The following is a 17,333-nucleotide window of genomic DNA, read 5'->3' as shown; positions in this document are numbered from 1 at the left end:
ATGGTGTGAGAAGGGGCTGCAGTGTGACCCAGCTTGGGGCAATAGTTGCACAGGGCCTGGAGTAGATCAGCCTCAGGAGGAGGCACTGGGGATGTTTTTTTTTTCCCAATAGTAATAAGAAGATATGGTCTTCACAGAGAAAGGAGATAACAGCTTGGACTGGGGCAGGAGGGGTGATTTGAGTGAGAATGTATTTATTGGAAGCCAATACCTTCCTCTCCTGGGAAACCTAATCACATGGTCAGTGGGGAAAGCCTCTGACAGACCTTTTAGGATTCATCATGGTAAGTCCTGAAGTGGCAGTGATGGCCTCTGTCACCCCTCAGATAACTGAGACTCATCAAGTACCTTCTATTTCTCTCATGTGACAGGTTGCCTGAGGGTTGACCACTGGTGCTGTTGCTTTGTAGGAGGCCGTCAGAGTTCATCAGACACTAAGAAGCATGGGTTTGGGCCACTGCAGTCCTGCTTTGTCCAGAATCTGCCTCACTAACTACCTTGTACAACCCAGTTTGAGAAAACAGACCCAAGCAGGGGCACTCATCAGTGGGACTTTGTGCCCACATGATTCTACCACTCCTGTCAGATGTGCTTTTTCTTTCTTTTTCTTTCTTTCTTTTTTTTTTTTTTTTCTTTTCTCTATAGGGTAAGAGGCATAGGGAGAGAGGAGACACCACAGTACTGCTTTAACTTGTGACGCTTCCCCTTTGCATGGTGCTTCCTTTTTTTAAAAATTTTATTTATTTTCCCTTTTGTTGCCCTTGTTTTTATTGTTGTTGTAGTTATTATTGTTGTTGTTACTGATGTTGCCTTTGTTACATAGGACAGAGAGAAATGGAGAGAGGAGGGGAAGACAGAGAGGCGGAGAGAAAGATAGACACCTGCAGACCTGCTTCACCACCTGTGAAGCAACTCCCCAGCAGGTGGGGAGCCGGGGGCTTGAACCAGGATCCTTATGCTGGTCCTTGTACTTCACGCCACATACACTTAACCTGCTGCACTACTGCCTGACTCCCATGCACAGAGCTTCCTATAGTGTCTGAGCTTTCTTTCTTTCTTTCTAAGATTTTATTTATTGATGAGAAAGATAGGAGGAGAGAGAAAGAACCAGACATCACTCTGGCACATGTGCTCCTGGGGACCAAACTGGGGACCTCATGCTTGAGAGTCCAAAGCTTTATCACTGTACTACCTCCTCAGACACTACCACGAGTCTGAGGTTTCTAACCCAGGTCCTTGCACATGGTTTAAAAAAACAACTCAGGAGTTGGGCGGCAGCGCAGCGGGTTATGTGCAGGTGGCACAAAGCACAAGGACCCGTGTAAGGATCCCGGTTTGAGCCCCCAGCTCCCCACCTGCAGGGGAGTTGCTTCATAGGCAGTGAAGCAGGTCTGCAGATGTCTCTCTTTCTCTCCCCGTCTTCCCTTCTCTCTCCATTTCTCTCTGTCCTATCCAACAATGATGACATCAATAACAACAACAATAATAACTACAATAAAACAAGGGCAACAAAAAGGGAATAAATAGATATTAAAAAAAAAAAAAAAAAAAAAAAGCTCACTGTGCACTACCCAGACTTGAGCCTGGCCCTTATCACCTGTTTGAAGGAAACTGGTGTTATAGTTTCTTTCCCTCCTTCTCTGCCCCTATTTTATTTAATAAACAAAGCCAAACCATGTGATCATTTCAGTAGACAAAAATATTTGTGGGGGATGGGATACGGAGCTCTGGTGGTGGGAATTGTACCCCTCTTTTCCTATGGTCTTGTCAATGTTTCCATTTTATAAATAAGTACATTAAAATAATAAAGAAATAATAGAAAAAGGAAGAAAAGTATTTGTGGGCTCAAGCCCCTAGTCCCCAGCTGCAAAGGGGAAGCTTCACGAGCAGTGAAGCAGGTGTGTCTCTTTTCTCCCTATCTCCCCCCTCCTCTCAATTTCTCTGTCCTATCAAATCTGCCACATGTGGTAGATTGATTGTGTAAGCACCAAGACCCAGCAATAACCCTGATGAGAAAAACACACACACAATTATATATATATAGTACTTGACAAAATCAAGCAACTTTCATGATAAAAATATTTAAGACTAGAATAGAAAAAACTGTCCTCGTGACCAAAATATAATTCAGCTCACCCAATCAGACATTTGCCTTGCCCTGTTTACAGCCTGAATTTGAGCCCAGGGACCACATGAACCATAGCTATAGGAACACTGTTCAGAATAAACTGAAGTGTGGTCAGAAGCAGGGGTGAGGGGGAGGTGGGCGGTAGCGCAGCGGGTTAAGCGCATGTGGCGCAAAGAGCAAGGACCAGCGTAAAGATTCCGGTTCGAGCCCCCGGCTCCCCACCTGCAGGGGAGTCGCTTCACAGGCAGAGAAGCAGGTCTGCAGGTGTCTGTCTTTCTCTGCCCTCTCTGTCTTCCCCTCCTCTCTCCATTTCTCTCTCTGTCCTATCCAACAACAATGACAACAAAAATAACTACAACTGTAAAACAAGGGCAACAAAGGGGAATAAATAAATAAATAAAGCTAAAAAAAAGAAATTTATTTTAAAAAGAAGAAGCAGGGGTGAGAGGACTGCTATTGCAGCAGGGGATCACTAGTACTGTGGTATATCTCAGAAATAAAAAATGAAAAAGTTGACTTAAAGTCAGGAATAAGACATACTGTTTGCAGATGGCAATTCTATTAAATTCTGAGGAATTCACTAAAAAATAAAAATTTTAAAACAGCAAGATTGCAGGGCATAAAATCAATATACAAAAATCACTTGTACTTATTTGCAATTGAACAGAGTGAGTGAAATTAAAATTTTCATTTACATGGCCCAGGAAGTGACAAACAAACTCACACTTTGTAAACTGTAACCACTACTGAAAGAAATTAAAGACTTCAATAGTGGAAAGACATCCTAAATTCACTGAGTGAAAGACTACATTGTTGGAATGACAAACACATTTCCTATCAAAAACTCAACTGATTTAAGAAGTTTTCACAAGCTGGTCTTGAATTTCATATGGAATTTCAAGGTACCCAGAATATCCTAAAGAATCTTGGAAAAGACTATATATATATATATATATATATATATATATATATATATGGAGTTGTCATGCCCCTCAAGTCACCTACTGTTAGCCCTTCATATATATATATATTTATGTACATGCACACTTGTGCCTTCCTGCTCCACAGCAGCTCTTTACAGTCATGTACTCTGGAGGAGCGTCTGGACTCCAGAATTCCTTCGCAGGACTCCTCCAAGCACCAGGGGTTGGCAGAGTTATGCCTGAGGGACATTGCTGACCTCATGTCCCCCATGGGCTTCAGAGATTATGTACTCTATGATTCCTGAACCTGAATCCAACTTGGTCCCCCTAAGTGAGTCTGGAGCTGGGAGAGAGTCCAGCAACCTTGACTTCCCCTTGACTCTTTATCCTTCCAACTAGAAGATCTTGGTAGAAGGGGGTTATAGGGAGACCTCAAAACTAAGTGGAGTGTTTGGGGGAGAAGGAACAGTCGCCACAAAGAGGGCCTCCTCCCTACCACCCAAAGCATAGAGACTGGAGACTTTGCAGACATTTATTCAGGAATTGGGCTGCTTCCCTTTCCTGGTGCCTGCCCGTCTCACCCATAGAACCCCACTCAAGTGGGGTTATCTTTTATCAGCACCTCACATGTCCCCTTTCTGACTACACAGGCAAGCAGGCTTTTAGGGAGAGAGAGCCTCCATTACCTCATGTAGGCAGGCAACCCTAGCCCTACCCTGCAGGGGTCTTCCCAGAATTCCTACCCACCCCTGGGATTGAGATGGGAGGAGTCCATGCCAGGTGTGCAGTCACTGGGCAGCAGCCAGCAAGCAGCTAGGCCTTGTGCCTTCATGATGTCTGTGGATAAGGCACAGGCCCTGTAGTTTTTCCCTTCCAGAGGGTCTTCGCTAAGAAGCATCTCATCTGGGGCACTGGAGACAGGATGGGGTGACAGCAGGAAGCGGCTGATCTCTTCACCCTGGGAAGGCAGGAGGCAATCCTGGGAACAGCCCAGGACTCAGCTGTCTAGAGAAGCCAGGAGACTAGGCAGAATGAAAGAGTTCCTGGAAAGCCCTGAGAGCTTCTGTCTTGGAAAAGCAGGAGCATAGCCACAAGAACACTGCAGAACAAACGAGTCTGGTCAGAAGCAGGGTGAGGGGGAACTTCTGGGTCACAGAGTAGAACCTGCCCAGAAAGCTGTGACTTGGGAAAGAATGATCCAGAATGGACATGAGACTAATGTCCCCAGTCCCTGCCCCCCCACCACCACCAAATCTTGCCTTTGAGTAGTGACCCCTTCAGAAGATTCCAGCCAACACTAGAGGAAGCAGTATCAGCAGCTCCAGGAGGGGCCCCCATTTGTGACCCAAACCCGAGTTCAGTCCAGATGAGGAAACAGACTTTCCAGGACCTTCTGCACCTGTGGAAAGTGAAAGGCTTTGTCTCAGTCTGGAGACATCTTTGCTTGACCTCCCCTCCTACCTTGTCAGGCATGCAAATGGGGCCCCAGCAGCCAGGGAGGAAACTCCTATTCAGAAGGTGCATGCTCTGCCATGCCCACAACAACAGGGACTGACATCCTGCAGCTGTGACAGAAGGCAGACAACACAGGCCTTACCTGGAAAGGACGACTGCAGGGCCAGGGTACGTCCACCCTTGGCATTTGCAGTGGCAGAGACATCAGGGGAGTTGGACAGGGAATTAGAGGTGTTCCCTAGGTGGTCCATTGTGGCCTGCAGCCCACCTGCCTCTCCCTGGGTTGGAAGAACTGAGGCCAAGACCTCACTGGAAGGTGAGGTCCTCACCTCCAACTTGCCCTGGGAATGCTTTTGTGGCTCCTGTGTCCCCCTCAAAGACATCTTGGGGAGCAGAGGACTCTTGGGGCTCTTGGAGGGCATTCTTATACTGCTGGCCTCTGCATCTGCCAGCTGGGGGGTGGGGCCATGGGTTGTGCTGAGGAAGGAAGCTGGCCCCGCATCTGAGGAGAGCAGGCTGTGTGTTGAGGACAAGGAAAGGACCTCAGCTGTTAAGGAAGGTGGAGTCTCTGTGGCCTTGGAGTTGGGATCTTCTGTTGCTAGGGAAGCGGGGGCCGTGTTTTCTATGGCAGGTAGAGTCTTTGTTGCCTGGGAGCCTGAAGCCCCTGTCACCAAGAAAGATGGAGTTTTCGTTGCTAGGGAAGAAGGAATACCGGTTTTCCTAGAGTCTGAGGCCTCTGTTGCCAGGGGCGAGGACATCTCAGTTACCAGGTCAGACACATCCTGAATTTCTGGGCCTCTGATGAGTTCTGGTAAAAGAGAGGAGGCCCGGTTAATGCTGTAAACGGGACCCCAATTGCCTTAACCCACAGCAGCCAAAGAGAGGTGACCAAACAGAGCACTCACACACTCAACACTGTCCCCAGCGCATAGGGCCTTCATCGACAGTAAATGCCATTTCCCATTATTGACACAATTATTCTTTCATCTGCCTCCTGGTCCAAGTCTCCCCCTCTCTGCCTGAGCTCTGTCAGGGCCCTTTCCAACAGGGTTCCCGGCTGCGACGGGCCCCGCCCACTCGGGTCCTTCCCACCTGGCCGCGCCACCAGTGACCTAACTCTACCCTAGTGCAGGGATGAAGCTGGTCCCTAAAACTACAGGGCGCCACAGTGGCTGCTCTAAAAGGGGCCCCAGGAAGCCACATTTTGAGGGACTCCTCTCCTTCCCCGCACCCCCTGTGGCTTTACACCATCAAGTTATGGGAAGGGGGTTGGTCCCCTTCCCGCCCCTTTCTCCCTGCTCACCACAGAGGGAGTTCTTGCAGTGATATCCAGAGGGACACTGGGAGCACGGAGTCCCCTCCTGATAGGGCTTCTGCCCCTTCACGTTCCCCCTGCGGGAGAAAAGGTCTCAAAAGCCCAGACCAAGTAGATCAGAAGCAACTAATGGCACAGCTATATACAAGATACTGGGTACTGTACAGAAAGCCCTAACAAAAGGACTTTTCAAAGTTAACCCAATTACCAAATAATGTGATGATGACATTAACTATCCATTATTTTTTTGAACCCTAAGACAGCAGGAACCTCACATCTCCACTCTAGAGCCTATATTTCCTCCAGTCCTGGAACCTTAGGATAGGGCCCACTTTCCAGCATGCCTCTCCCAATCCATATCAAATAATATTGCATCTGCCAATCGCAACCTAATCAACACAATGACTGCCACCTCAACATGCTTCAGCTCAGACTGTGTCCAGAGACTTCACGTGTGGAACGACAACCCTTCAGCTTCATTACTCGGGTGAGACCTTTCCTTTCATAGTACACTCTAATTTCATCCCAGGTGGTTCACTTTCTAACAAAGTCCCAAAACCTAGATATACACCAGGTTCTGTGAGAGAGAGCATATGTTCACATGTATCCATAAACTAGTGCAAAATATATACCTGAAAGCAGAGTTTGCATTGAGTACCCCCCCAACACTTCCTCTCCACTATTCCAAGCTTTGGGTCCATGATTGCTCAACAATTTGTTTGGCTTTGTATGTTAACTCTCTTTTCAGCCACCAGGTGCCAGATGCCATTAGGATGCCAGCCAGGCTTCCCTGGACTGAAGACAACACCAGTGTGTCCTGGAGCTCCGCTTCCCCAGAGACCCACCCTACTAGGGAAAGAGAGAGGCAGACTGGGAGTATGGACCGACCAGTTAACATCCATGTTCAGCGGGGAAGCAATTACAGAAGCCAGACCTCCCACCTTCTGCAACCCACAACGATCCTGGGTCCATGCTCCCAGAGGGATAGAGAATGAGAAAGCTATCAGGGGAGGAGAGGGGATATGGAGATTGGATGGTGGGAATTGTGTGGAGTTGTACCCCTCCTACCCTATGATTTTGTTAATTTATCCTTTCTTAAATAAAAAATAAATTAATAAAAAAATAAGGTTTGTCAGCAGCCAGCCCTGCCTTGCTTCTTCATCCACATACCTTGCCCCCAGCAAGCTCCCATAGCACCTCCCCCAACTCCTCAGCTCCCAGGATATGTGGACATTAGACCCCAGATTGTCCTCCTTCCTGTTCCCTCAGGCTGTTCCCCCCTAAGTCCCCCACTTGGCTTTGCCCAGCCCCCACCCCCACTCTCTGGGCACTTACGGGGGCTCATAATTGCAAACCAGCAATTGGATGTCAGTCACCTCAACACCCTTAAGTTTCTCACAGAAGTGGGTTCCACAGCCAATCCTCTCTGTCTTGGCCCAGACCACCTGCAGGAGGAGAAACCCAACAGTTTAGCCTGGGAAATGCATCTCCTAGTTAGCATCTCTCCACACCAGCCTTCCATGAGAGGGTAGAGGAAGGACCCTTAGCCCAAGCCTTCAGGGCTGGGGAAGTGGCTCAGCAGATAGAATGAAGGGCTTGCATGCATGACACCCTGGTATCTGATCCATGGCACCTCCTAGGTCTGAGTGAGACTCTGGTTTCTCTTTCATAAAATAGTTTAACATCCAGAGAGATTGGCAGTATAGCATAGGACTTACAAGCATGAGATCTCAGGTCTGATCCCCAGAACCATATACACCAGAGCTGAAGACAAACACACACACACACACACACACACACACACACACACACACACACACCAGAATAGGGCAGAATTTCTGCTTATATCAGTCAAGAACCTCAGAGCTCCCCCAGGTGCTTCCCCAGGTTGAGGATCTCCTAGGAAGATGACCCCCACCCTTGCAGATGTCCTCAGTCCTTTAGATGTGGGTGTAGAGGGGTTGTAGACCTATTCCTGCTAGGCACTGATAGCATTCCCTGCAGAAGAAAGTGCTGGAAGGAGAGGTAACAGAGTCCCCAAGGCTGCTGGGTGCTCATGATTTCCGGATCTGGGTGGGTGCTGTTGGAATTTCCTTTCCAAAAGATTAGAACTAAAAATACCAACCAAAAGGGGCACTGGGAAATGGAAATTGGTGGATATGGGTGGGAAGATGGTTATTTTAGTTTCTTTTAATTTTTTTTTTGTCATGTGATTGTTTGAATACAAAGCAACACTGGGAGGAGGGGGGAGAATTCAATAACACGGAGTTCTTGAAGGAACTCACTTGGATAGTGTGCTGCTTGCTTTGCCATGTGCATGACCCAGGTTCAAGCCCAGCCCCCACTGCATTGAAGGAAGCTTCAGTGTGTGGTCTCTTTCACTCTAGCTCTCTCCTCGCCTTCTCTGTCTATATCTTAAAGGACAAAAAAAGAACTCAATAATACTAAATGTTAATTCTCTACACACACTCTCTCTTTCTCTTATCTGTAGAGAGCCCTATAACTTTAATATGGTTTTTCAAGAGTCAGTTGACATAGTTCAGGCAGTTTAAAAAGCTGACCTCATGAGAGGCACTGACAACACATTAATTAATAGGGAAAAGCAACTTTGGTGAAAGATTCCCAGGAACTCAATGTAATGGCATCCTGGAGAATTCCCAGGAATTGAATAGAAAGGGCCTGGCACACTGCACCTGTGGCCCCTCCTGTCTCCTGCCCATCTGCCTGGGTGTCGCACCTGTGTGTAGTGGCCACACATCTGGTCTGGTTCACAAGTGGTGTTACTGAGGTTGTAATGCTTGCGCTCGTGGTGCCATTCCTCCACCGCCAGTGGCACATCTAGGCCCTGGTCAGTGATGGCGAACAGGTTCTCGCCACGCCGTCCACGCTGGCTATTGTGTCCCCACACACACTGCTGCGCATAGGCCTTGGCGAAGGCGGCCAGGTCCTCGTCCCAGGTCTGCGGGGCAAGATGGGGAGGGAGATAAAAATGCCTTGGGTTAGGAGTGGAAGGGGGGTGCTCACAGTTCTGTGGGGATCAGAGACAAAGGTTGAGGGTGTTCTGGGGCCTCTGAAGCTGGAGGCTCTCCCACCCCTAGAGAGGTCTCTGCTCCTAGTGGTCACCAGTGAGGATGAAAGTGGAAGCCACCCCAGGCCACAGTGTTAGCCCAACTTGGGGTCATTCATCTGCTGTGTGATGTGGGACTGATCATTTAACATCTCTGAATGCATAGTGCTTTGGAAGGAAGGAATGAGGTGATGTTTGTACCAATGCTATATAGTTAATTAATATCACTGTCCTTCTATGTGGAAAATGAGTGGTTTGAAGGGCCCCTAGGGAGCCCCTAGGGAGGTGATGCAGTGCGTAAAGTGTTAGACTCTCAAGTGTGAGTTCCTGATGAACCCAGCCCTCTCAGCACTGAAAAAATCTTTGGTGCTATGGAGTCTTTCTATCTGGAAAACATCAGTCTATAACAGTGTAGCTCCAGTGACCAAAAACAAAACAAAAGAGCAAATGGGAGTTGGGAGGTGGTGCACCCTGTTGAGCACAGTATTACCATGCCCGAGCACCCAGGTTTGAGTCCTTATTCCCTGCCTGTGGGGGAGCTTCACAATTAGTAAAGTAGGTCTGCAGATGTTTGTCTTTCTTTCTCCCTCTCTAGCTCTCAACTTCTCTCTGTCCTAACAAAATAGAAAAAAGGAAGAGAGGAAGAAAGAAGGAAGGAAGGAAGGAAGGAGAGAAAGAAAGAAAGAAAGAAAGAAAGAAAGAAAGAAAGAAAGAAAGAAAAAAGGCTGCTGGACGCAGTGGATTAATAGTGCTGGCATCAAGTCCCAGAGACAAACTTGGTGACAATAAAAAAAATTTTTTTTTTAGGGGCCGGGCAGTGGTGCACCTGGTCAAGCACACACATTACAGTATGCAAGGACCCAGGTTCAAGCCCCTGGTCCCCACCTGCAGGGGGAGAACTTCACGAGTGGTAAAGCTGAGCTGCAGTGTTTCTCTCTCTCCCTCTCTATCTCCCCTGCTCCTCTCAATTTCTCTCTGTCTCTATCCAATAATACAAAAAAATTTTTAATTCTTTGACTTAATTTTTTAATAAAAATAAAAAAGCAAACAACTGATAAAAAAAACTCTACAAGATATCTAGAGAGGTATCAGAGGGTTGAGTTCCCTCCCAATACCCCAAACATCACAATTCTGTTTTTTTTGGGTTTTTTTGGGGGGGTGGTGGTGGTTCAGGACTGTCATTTCATATTCAGCCTCAGGGACTTTACCAGCTCCAGGCTTACTCTCAAATGTAATTCCCAAATAGTCTGAATTCTTGTCAGTGACAACATTTTTCCCCAATAAAAGGAGATCGTCTCTGTATGATCCTCAGTCTATTTTAGAATCTTGGTGGCCTAAAGGCAGTGTTGTCCAGTGCAGATCTTAGGTGAGATAGTTTGTGTGTTTGGGGGATCACTTTAAGCTAGGGAGTCTTTAAGGTTCTATGTTCCTGGCTGGGAGGACTAGCCTAGGATGGGTGGGAAGAGGGGTTAAATACAAGGCATCTGACCAAAGGAGTGAAGAGGGAGGCCTGGATCCCATTAAGCTTTGTCTTTGGCCCCCTCCTGGAAATAGATGGCTTGGCGTCAAGACCTGCTCCACCCTCTGGGGGCCCAGCCAGCTGCAGGAGCCAGACAGCCCATAAAGCTCCAAGAGCTTGGGTGACCCTGAGGGCCACACCCACTCCCTCACCCACACATAGATCTGGGGAGCAGCTGCCTAAGGGTGGGAAAGGGAGTACTGGGCAGTAACAGTCTCATTGCTTTGACTTCAGGTGAGCCTTCAGGTGAACCCCTTTCTCACTCTGAACATTTCAGGGCCCAAATCAGTGATCCCTGAGGTTCTCTCTGGCAGTAGGGGCTGGGAGATGGCACACTTGGTTGAGCACATACGTTACCATGCTTAAGGGCCCAAGTTCGAGCCTCTGCTCCCCACATGTAGGAGGCAAGCTTCATGAGCAATGAAGCAGCTCTATAGGAGTCTGTCTTTCTCCCTCTCTATCTCCTTGTCCCTTCCAATTTCTCTCTGTCCTACCAAATAAAAAGGAGAAAGGAGAAAATGGCCACAAGGAGCAGTGGATTTGTAGTGCCAGTACAGAGCCTCAGTGAAAACCCTGGTGGCAATAAAAATAAAAATAAAATAAAGAACTCTTGCAATAGCAGGAGGCAGGGAGTGGGGAAGGGACCTACAGGTATTGGGGACCAGGATCCAGGTGTCTGCAATGATGCCTGACTAGACTAAAAGCTCCTTTTGGGCAGAATGGTCTGGTGTCTGGCACAATGTTTGCATGGAGCTGGTGCTCAAAAGACATTTGCCACAGTGGATAAAGATTAAATGCTAGAACATAAGGTCTTGAGTTCCATCCCCAGCATCACCGTACCAAAGTGATGCTTTGGTGTCCTCTTTCTCTCTAACATTTTTTTTTAAAAAAAAGGTATTTTCCAACTGGTGGTGAATGATACAGGGTCCTACTTAGGGAAGTCTCTTCAACAGAGCCAGGCTATAATGTCCAGTGTGACTAGCTGCATGGGGTCCCACCATTATTCTTTCCTTTGGGTCTTAAGCCTTCTTACTTCTTAGTTTTCTAGAGACTCTACAACTTCAAGAGCCATTGAATCCACCCACACTGGCTACAGGTCACTCTCTGAAAGCAAGTCCACTTGCTCATTCACTCAATACTCATGGGCAACAGCAAGGACCAAGAAACCCACATTCACCCCATCATAAACCTCTAATTGGTCCATCCTGTTAGAAGTGACAGGTTAGAAAGACTCCTACAAAGGGTAATATACAGGCACCAAAGGAAGGGCTCTTATAATAGTCTGAAGGGGGAGAAGGAGCCACTGAGCTACTTGTGGAAAGATGAAGCATTGGCCAGGTGGAGAGGGGAAAGTTATCTTGCGCAGAAGGAACAGCATGAGCAAGGGCATGAAGGTAAGAAGCATTTGGACTGAGGAAGACAAGTTCAGGTTAGCGAAGGGGGAGGTGAACAGGAGAAGAGACAGGAGAGGTGGGCAGGGGTCAAACATACAGAGCCTTCTTGGGAGCTGGAACTTTATTCTGAGGTTGTAGGGGCCCAGTGAGGGCCAGTGAAGGGCTTTGAGCAGGAGCAGGCCTGTGTGTTGGATCATTCATCCTGCTAGCAGAGGTCAGAGGCTAAGGAAGTAGGCAGAGGTTGTTATTAGGAATCCTTGGGAGAAGAAATGAAATACTGAACCAGAGTGGTGCCCAAAGGGATGTAGGGTTCAAAGAAAATGGAGTGGTGAGGTGGTGAGGAGTGGTGATGAGAAGGTGTGGAGGCTGAGAAAGAAGGGCCAATCCGTGGATTCAGTCCCTCTTCCGTCAGTCAAACATTTTGTGTATCTACTGCATGCCAGTCACAGGTCTAAGAGCTTTACACACTTTCACTCATTTGATATTTAACAAGCACCCTGCAAGGAAGTTGTTATAACCTCTAAATATAGAGATTGTATCATCTCTAAATATAGCTCTTCAGGCTTAGGCACAGAAAGGTTAGGTAATTTGGCTGAGGACACACAGCTAATGAATGACAAAGTCAAAATTTGCACCCAGGTTACCTGGCCACAGAGTCTCTGTATCTGCCAGTGCCGAAGCTGAGCCTGGATTTGTCCTGTTGTCCCAGTCCAGCCTTCTCCCCACACCCTCCATCACTTCCCACCAGACAGTAGCATAGCCCCTCAATATTAATCTGCTTCCCAGAGTGTCACCCCTCCCCAGAGGGGTACATCTGTCTGTAAAGTAACTTCCACCTGTGTGGGCCCCAGCCCCAGCCAGCAAGACTGAAGGGCATCAGGGAAAAGACAGACGGGGAAACTGAGGCCCCACAAGAAGTTCCTGCCCTCAGCCAGGAAGCTGTCAGCACTGCTGACACCTGCATCCAGGCCTCCTGACACATTGTCTACTGGGCACCAGGGCAAAAAGAGCCTGAACTGGGTGCTATGTGCAATGTATAGAGACCATACTAGACTTTCTCACCTATCACATAACTGACCCAGGGGGCTGGGATTGGCAGTCTCTTGGGGTAAGTCAGGCAACAGCCTATTGAAGGTAAAGATCCCCTCCCCCTGAGTCTTTTCACCAGGAAGGACAGAGCTATTGGAACTCCAGTCTTAGACCCTCACTCTCCAACTCTCTGCTTTGTTCTTCAGGTGTGGTCTTGCTCTCCTCCCTAGTTTCTGGTCCCTAGACACTATCCATCTGCCTCCTGAGATGTCTAAGAATGGCTGGAGGGAATAGAGCAGTCCAGTTTGGGGGGGTTGGGAGGGACAGGAAGAAGTGAATTTATGACTTTTTTGTTTACTTGCCTCCCCCCACCTTAACTCTGGAGTTCAGTGCCTGCTTGACTCCACTATTCCCCGTGGACTCCCTACCACTACCTTTTTTTTTAAAAGAAAATTTATTCCCTTTTGTTGCCCTTGTTGTTTTATTGTTATAGTTATTATTGTTGTTATTGATGTCGTCATTGGATAGGACAGAGAGAAATATAGGAGAGAGACAGAGATATAGGATAGGAGAGAGGAGGGGAAGACAGAGAGGGGGAGAGAAAGAGAGACACCTGCTTCACCACCTGTGAAGCAACTCCCCTGCAGGTGGGGAGCCAGGGGCTCAACTGGGATCCTTAAGCTGGTCCTTGAGCTTTGCGCCACATGCACTTAACCCACTGTGCTACTGCCCGACTCCTAACCTTTTTTTTTTTTTTTTAATGAAGGGGAATAGCTAGAGAGGGAGAAAGAAGAGAGGAGGAGAGATTCCATGGCTCTGCTCCACCACTTATGGAGCTTCCCCATGCAGGTGAGGATCAGGAGCCTAAACCCAGGTACTATGCTCACTCTGCCGAATTTCATCTTTATTTAATCTAAGATTAAAAGCATCCTGTGGGGGAGTCGGGCGGTAGCACAGTGAGTTAAGCACAGGTGGTGCAAAGCACAAGGACCGGCAAGGATCCCGATTCGAGCCCCCAGCTCCCCACCTGCAGGGGAGTCACTTCACAAGTGGTGCAGCAGGTCTACAGGTGTCTGTCTTTCTCTCCCCAACTCTGTCTTCTCCTTCTTTCTCCATTTCTGCCTGTCCTATCCAACAACGACGACATCAATAACAAGAATAACTACAACAATAAAATAACAATGGCAACAAAAGAGAATAAATAAATAAATAGTATCCTGTGGGCTGGGCAATGGTGCAGCTGACTGAGCGCACCCATTACCATGTGCAAGGACTCAGGTTTGAGCCCCTTTTTTCCAATTGCACGGGGATGCTTTATGAGTCAGGAAGCAGGTCAGCAGGTGTCTTTCTTGCTCCTTCTATATCGCTCCCTCCTCTCTCAATATCTCTCTGTCTTAGCCAAAAAAAATTAAAAATGGCCACCAGGAGTGGTGGATTTTGTAGTGCCCGCAGTGGGCCACAGTGATAATAACACTGGGGCAAAAAGAAAATTAAAAAAAATTTTTTTGCTCCTAACCTTGATATCAGATAACTAACTCCCTCTCTTTGACAGATGCCCCCAATACAGCATCTGTCATCTTTACACATGTGCATATTCAATTCATCTGCCTGTATACAATATTTATACATGTGTGTGACCTTCATGTAATTGTAATCATGTAGACAGGCACTTATATGTTTAGATTTTATCCTTCCCACTGAATATTCTGTGAGATTCGGATCATACTGATACATAAGTAGTTCTAACTGTGGCCCCATTTCAGAGGTGTGAAACTTAAGGAGATTAATGAACTCCTCCAAATTGCAGATCTTATAGGTGACCAAGACAGAATTTGAACCATGTGGTCCTGGTCCAGTTCCCTGTGCCTCTGCTTCCTGCCCTCCCCTGTCCACAGTGCCTCCCCCCACCAGGCACCCAGCTTATCCTGTTGCCCTGTGTCTTCTCATGTCCTTGGCAGGCATCTGAATGACCTCCACCAAGGTTAGAGACTTCCTGCATCCCCCACCCCAGTGATTCATGCATTATGTGTGTGTGGGGTGGGGGGCAGTTAGTGCCTCTGGAGTGGAATCTGAGACTTCTACCAGCTGTGTGATCTGCAAGCCCCAAGGGACCTATGTATGATTCCTCTGAGCCTCAGTGTCTTCATCTGCCTAAGGGGACAGTGCATGGGGACCTGTGGATTACAGAGTCAGGGACTCTGTCATTGACTAGAAGGATGAGAGAGCTGCAGGTAGGTCTGTGGGAAAGGGGCTGGGAATGAGGGCTCTGCCCAGCACCCTCACCAGCCTGTCAGGTGCCCCCACTCACCATCTGCAGCATGTTGGCAGCCGGCGGGTTAGCCTGGGCACGGTAGTGGTTGTGCAGCTCCACCATCACACGTTTCTCATCATCACTGAGGGCTCCCGCAGGACCTGTGGGGACCAGGAGCAGTAGCAACAGGGCCACCAGAGGTGTCTGGAGACTTCGGGAGCTGTACATGGTGGCCAGTCCTCTCTGATTCTCCTGTGCAGGGGTCTGGCAGCTGGATTTAAAGTCCTTCCCACACAAGCACCACCCTGGCTGGGTCAGGTGGGAGGGGCTGTGTCTGGCCAGGCTGCAGATTGTCTCAGGGAAGGGTTGGGTGCTTGGGCTCTGACCAGAGAAGAGTCTACTCCCAGCATTTGTCTCCTCTCAGAACATTTTGCAAAGTCTCTTTTTTCAGCAGTGGGGTCAAGCCAAGAACTCTGCAATCCCCAAGTTTTAGAAGGATCTTCCAAGGGCAAAACCACAGAAACCTCCTTGGACCTATTACTGCTTGCACCCTAGTCATACCTACTAGGTGCTGAGGAAAGAAAAGAGGAAGTGGGGGGGGGGAGGATTGGGCGATGGCGCAGTGGGTTAAGTGCAAGTGGCGCAAAGCGCAAGGACTGGCGTAAGGATCCCGGTTCAAGCCCCAGCTCCTCACCTGCAGGGGAGTCGCTTCACAGGTGGTGAAGCAGGTCGGCAGGTGTCTGTCTTTCTCTCCCCCTCTCTGTCTTCCCCTCCTCTCTCCATTTCTCTCTGTCCTATCCAACAACGAACAACATCAACAATGGTAATAATAATAACCACAACGAGGCTACAACAACAAGGGCAACAAAAGGGGGAAAAATGGCCTCCAGAAGCGGTGGATTCATGGTGCAGGCACCGAGCCCAGCAATAACTCTGGAGGAAAAAGAAAAAAGAAAAAAGAAAAAAAGAAAAAAAAAGAAAAGAAAAGAAGAAGCAAATCACAGTGGTTCCCTCCCCTGAAGCTGATAGTTAGGAAGAGTGGGTTAGAAGTGGGCAGGAGAAGGTAAGGTGTCTTTGGAAAGGTGGATCAACCTACATCTGAGTTCTGGTTCTTCTCCTGTAATAGCTGATTTTTCCCCCCCACAGTTTTCTTTCTTTTTTTTCTTTTTTTAAGGGCTTATCTACATGTAAGAGTGATGGGTAGAGAGAACTCGAGCATCACCCTGGCACATGTATAATCTTGAGGATCCAGTCTTCACCCTCATACCTGAGAGTCCAGCCCTGTATCCACTGTGCCACCTCCTGGGCTGCTTTCAGTTTTCTTTTTTCTTTTCTTTTCTTTTTTTCTTTTTAACCAGAGTACCGCTCAGCTCTGGTTTATGGTGGTGCAGGAGATTGAACCTGGGATTTTGGAGCCTCAAGTATGAGAGTCTCTTTGCATAACCATTATGCTATCTACCCCTGCCCTGCTTTCAGTTTTCTTAAATGAAACAGTGACAATAATGTCACCTTAAATGGAGGAAAGATTAAATGAGATGGGGTAAATGCAAAGCAGTACAGTTGCCAGCATACAGTAGGCACACAGGAGCATTAGCTAAAGGCCACCCACATGGCATGATCCTGACTGGCACCCAGTCCCTGCTCACAAGAGGTTTTTCCTCTCTCACTGTGTCCCGGAGCTGGGCTTTCCAGTGCAGATGGGACTTGGGCTTCTGGGAGCCATGTGAACACTATGCTTGAGGGGTTCATAGGAAGTCGGGTGTTGAGACCTTTCCTGCTCTGAGTATACAGAAAATAGAATGTGCCTGCCTGGTTTACTTGTTTTGCTTTTCTGGTACTTGGGTCTTGTATATGCACAACTTCATGGTTCCTAGGCCAACTTTTTCATTCTTTTTATTTCAGACAGAGAAAGAGGGTGAGGGAGAGAGGGAGAGAGAGAGAAAGAGACCACAACACTACTCCACCATCCATGAGCTTCCCTTGTTTCTACTCGTGATATTCCCATGGGGTGACTGGATTCAGACCCAAGTCTGCACACAACTGGGTGAGCTATCTCCTAGTCCCTGCCTTATTGTTTGTTTAAGAGAAAGCAGTAAAGCAGAGAGGTGAATGAGCTTATACAAAAGAGTTCCGGGAGTTGGGCTGTAGTGCAGCGGATTAAGCACAGGTGGTGCAAAGTGCAAGGACCGGTGTAAGGATCCTGGTTCAAGCCCTGGCTCCCCACCTGCGGGGCAGTCACTTTACAAGCAGTG

At 48.0% G+C, this 17,333-nt stretch overlaps 1 protein-coding gene across 3 annotated transcripts; it reads right to left on the bottom strand.

Annotated features, from left to right (window-relative positions):
* Window positions 1–3,899: 3,899 nt before the first annotated feature.
* PI16 (peptidase inhibitor 16) lies at window positions 3,900–15,356 on the bottom strand. Of its 3 annotated transcripts, none has more exons than XM_016185886.2 (7): window positions 15,139–15,356; window positions 8,559–8,780; window positions 7,157–7,266; window positions 5,810–5,898; window positions 5,219–5,314; window positions 4,311–4,450; window positions 3,900–4,009 (listed from the first exon to the last, which is right to left on the bottom strand). In XM_016185886.2, the coding sequence occupies exons 1-6, from the start codon at window positions 15,307–15,309 to the stop codon at window positions 4,329–4,331; spliced, it is 810 nt and encodes a 269-aa protein (XP_016041372.1). In that variant the 5' UTR covers window positions 15,310–15,356; the 3' UTR covers window positions 3,900–4,009; window positions 4,311–4,328. The 3 variants fall into 3 exon arrangements, with proteins under 3 accessions (XP_016041372.1, XP_007517881.1, XP_060045702.1); XM_007517819.3 differs by having other exon boundaries at window positions 4,649–5,314; window positions 15,139–15,354; XM_060189719.1 differs by having other exon boundaries at window positions 3,907–4,030; window positions 4,649–5,314; window positions 15,139–15,355.
* Window positions 15,357–17,333: the final 1,977 nt, after the last annotated feature.

Source organism: Erinaceus europaeus, chromosome 4, assembly GCF_950295315.1.
Source record: "Erinaceus europaeus chromosome 4, mEriEur2.1, whole genome shotgun sequence".
In the NCBI taxonomy this organism is placed as follows: Eukaryota; Metazoa; Chordata; class Mammalia; order Eulipotyphla; family Erinaceidae; genus Erinaceus; species Erinaceus europaeus.
The sequence above is the reverse complement of the archived record's forward strand: the minus strand, read 5'-3'. Positions and strand labels throughout refer to the sequence as shown.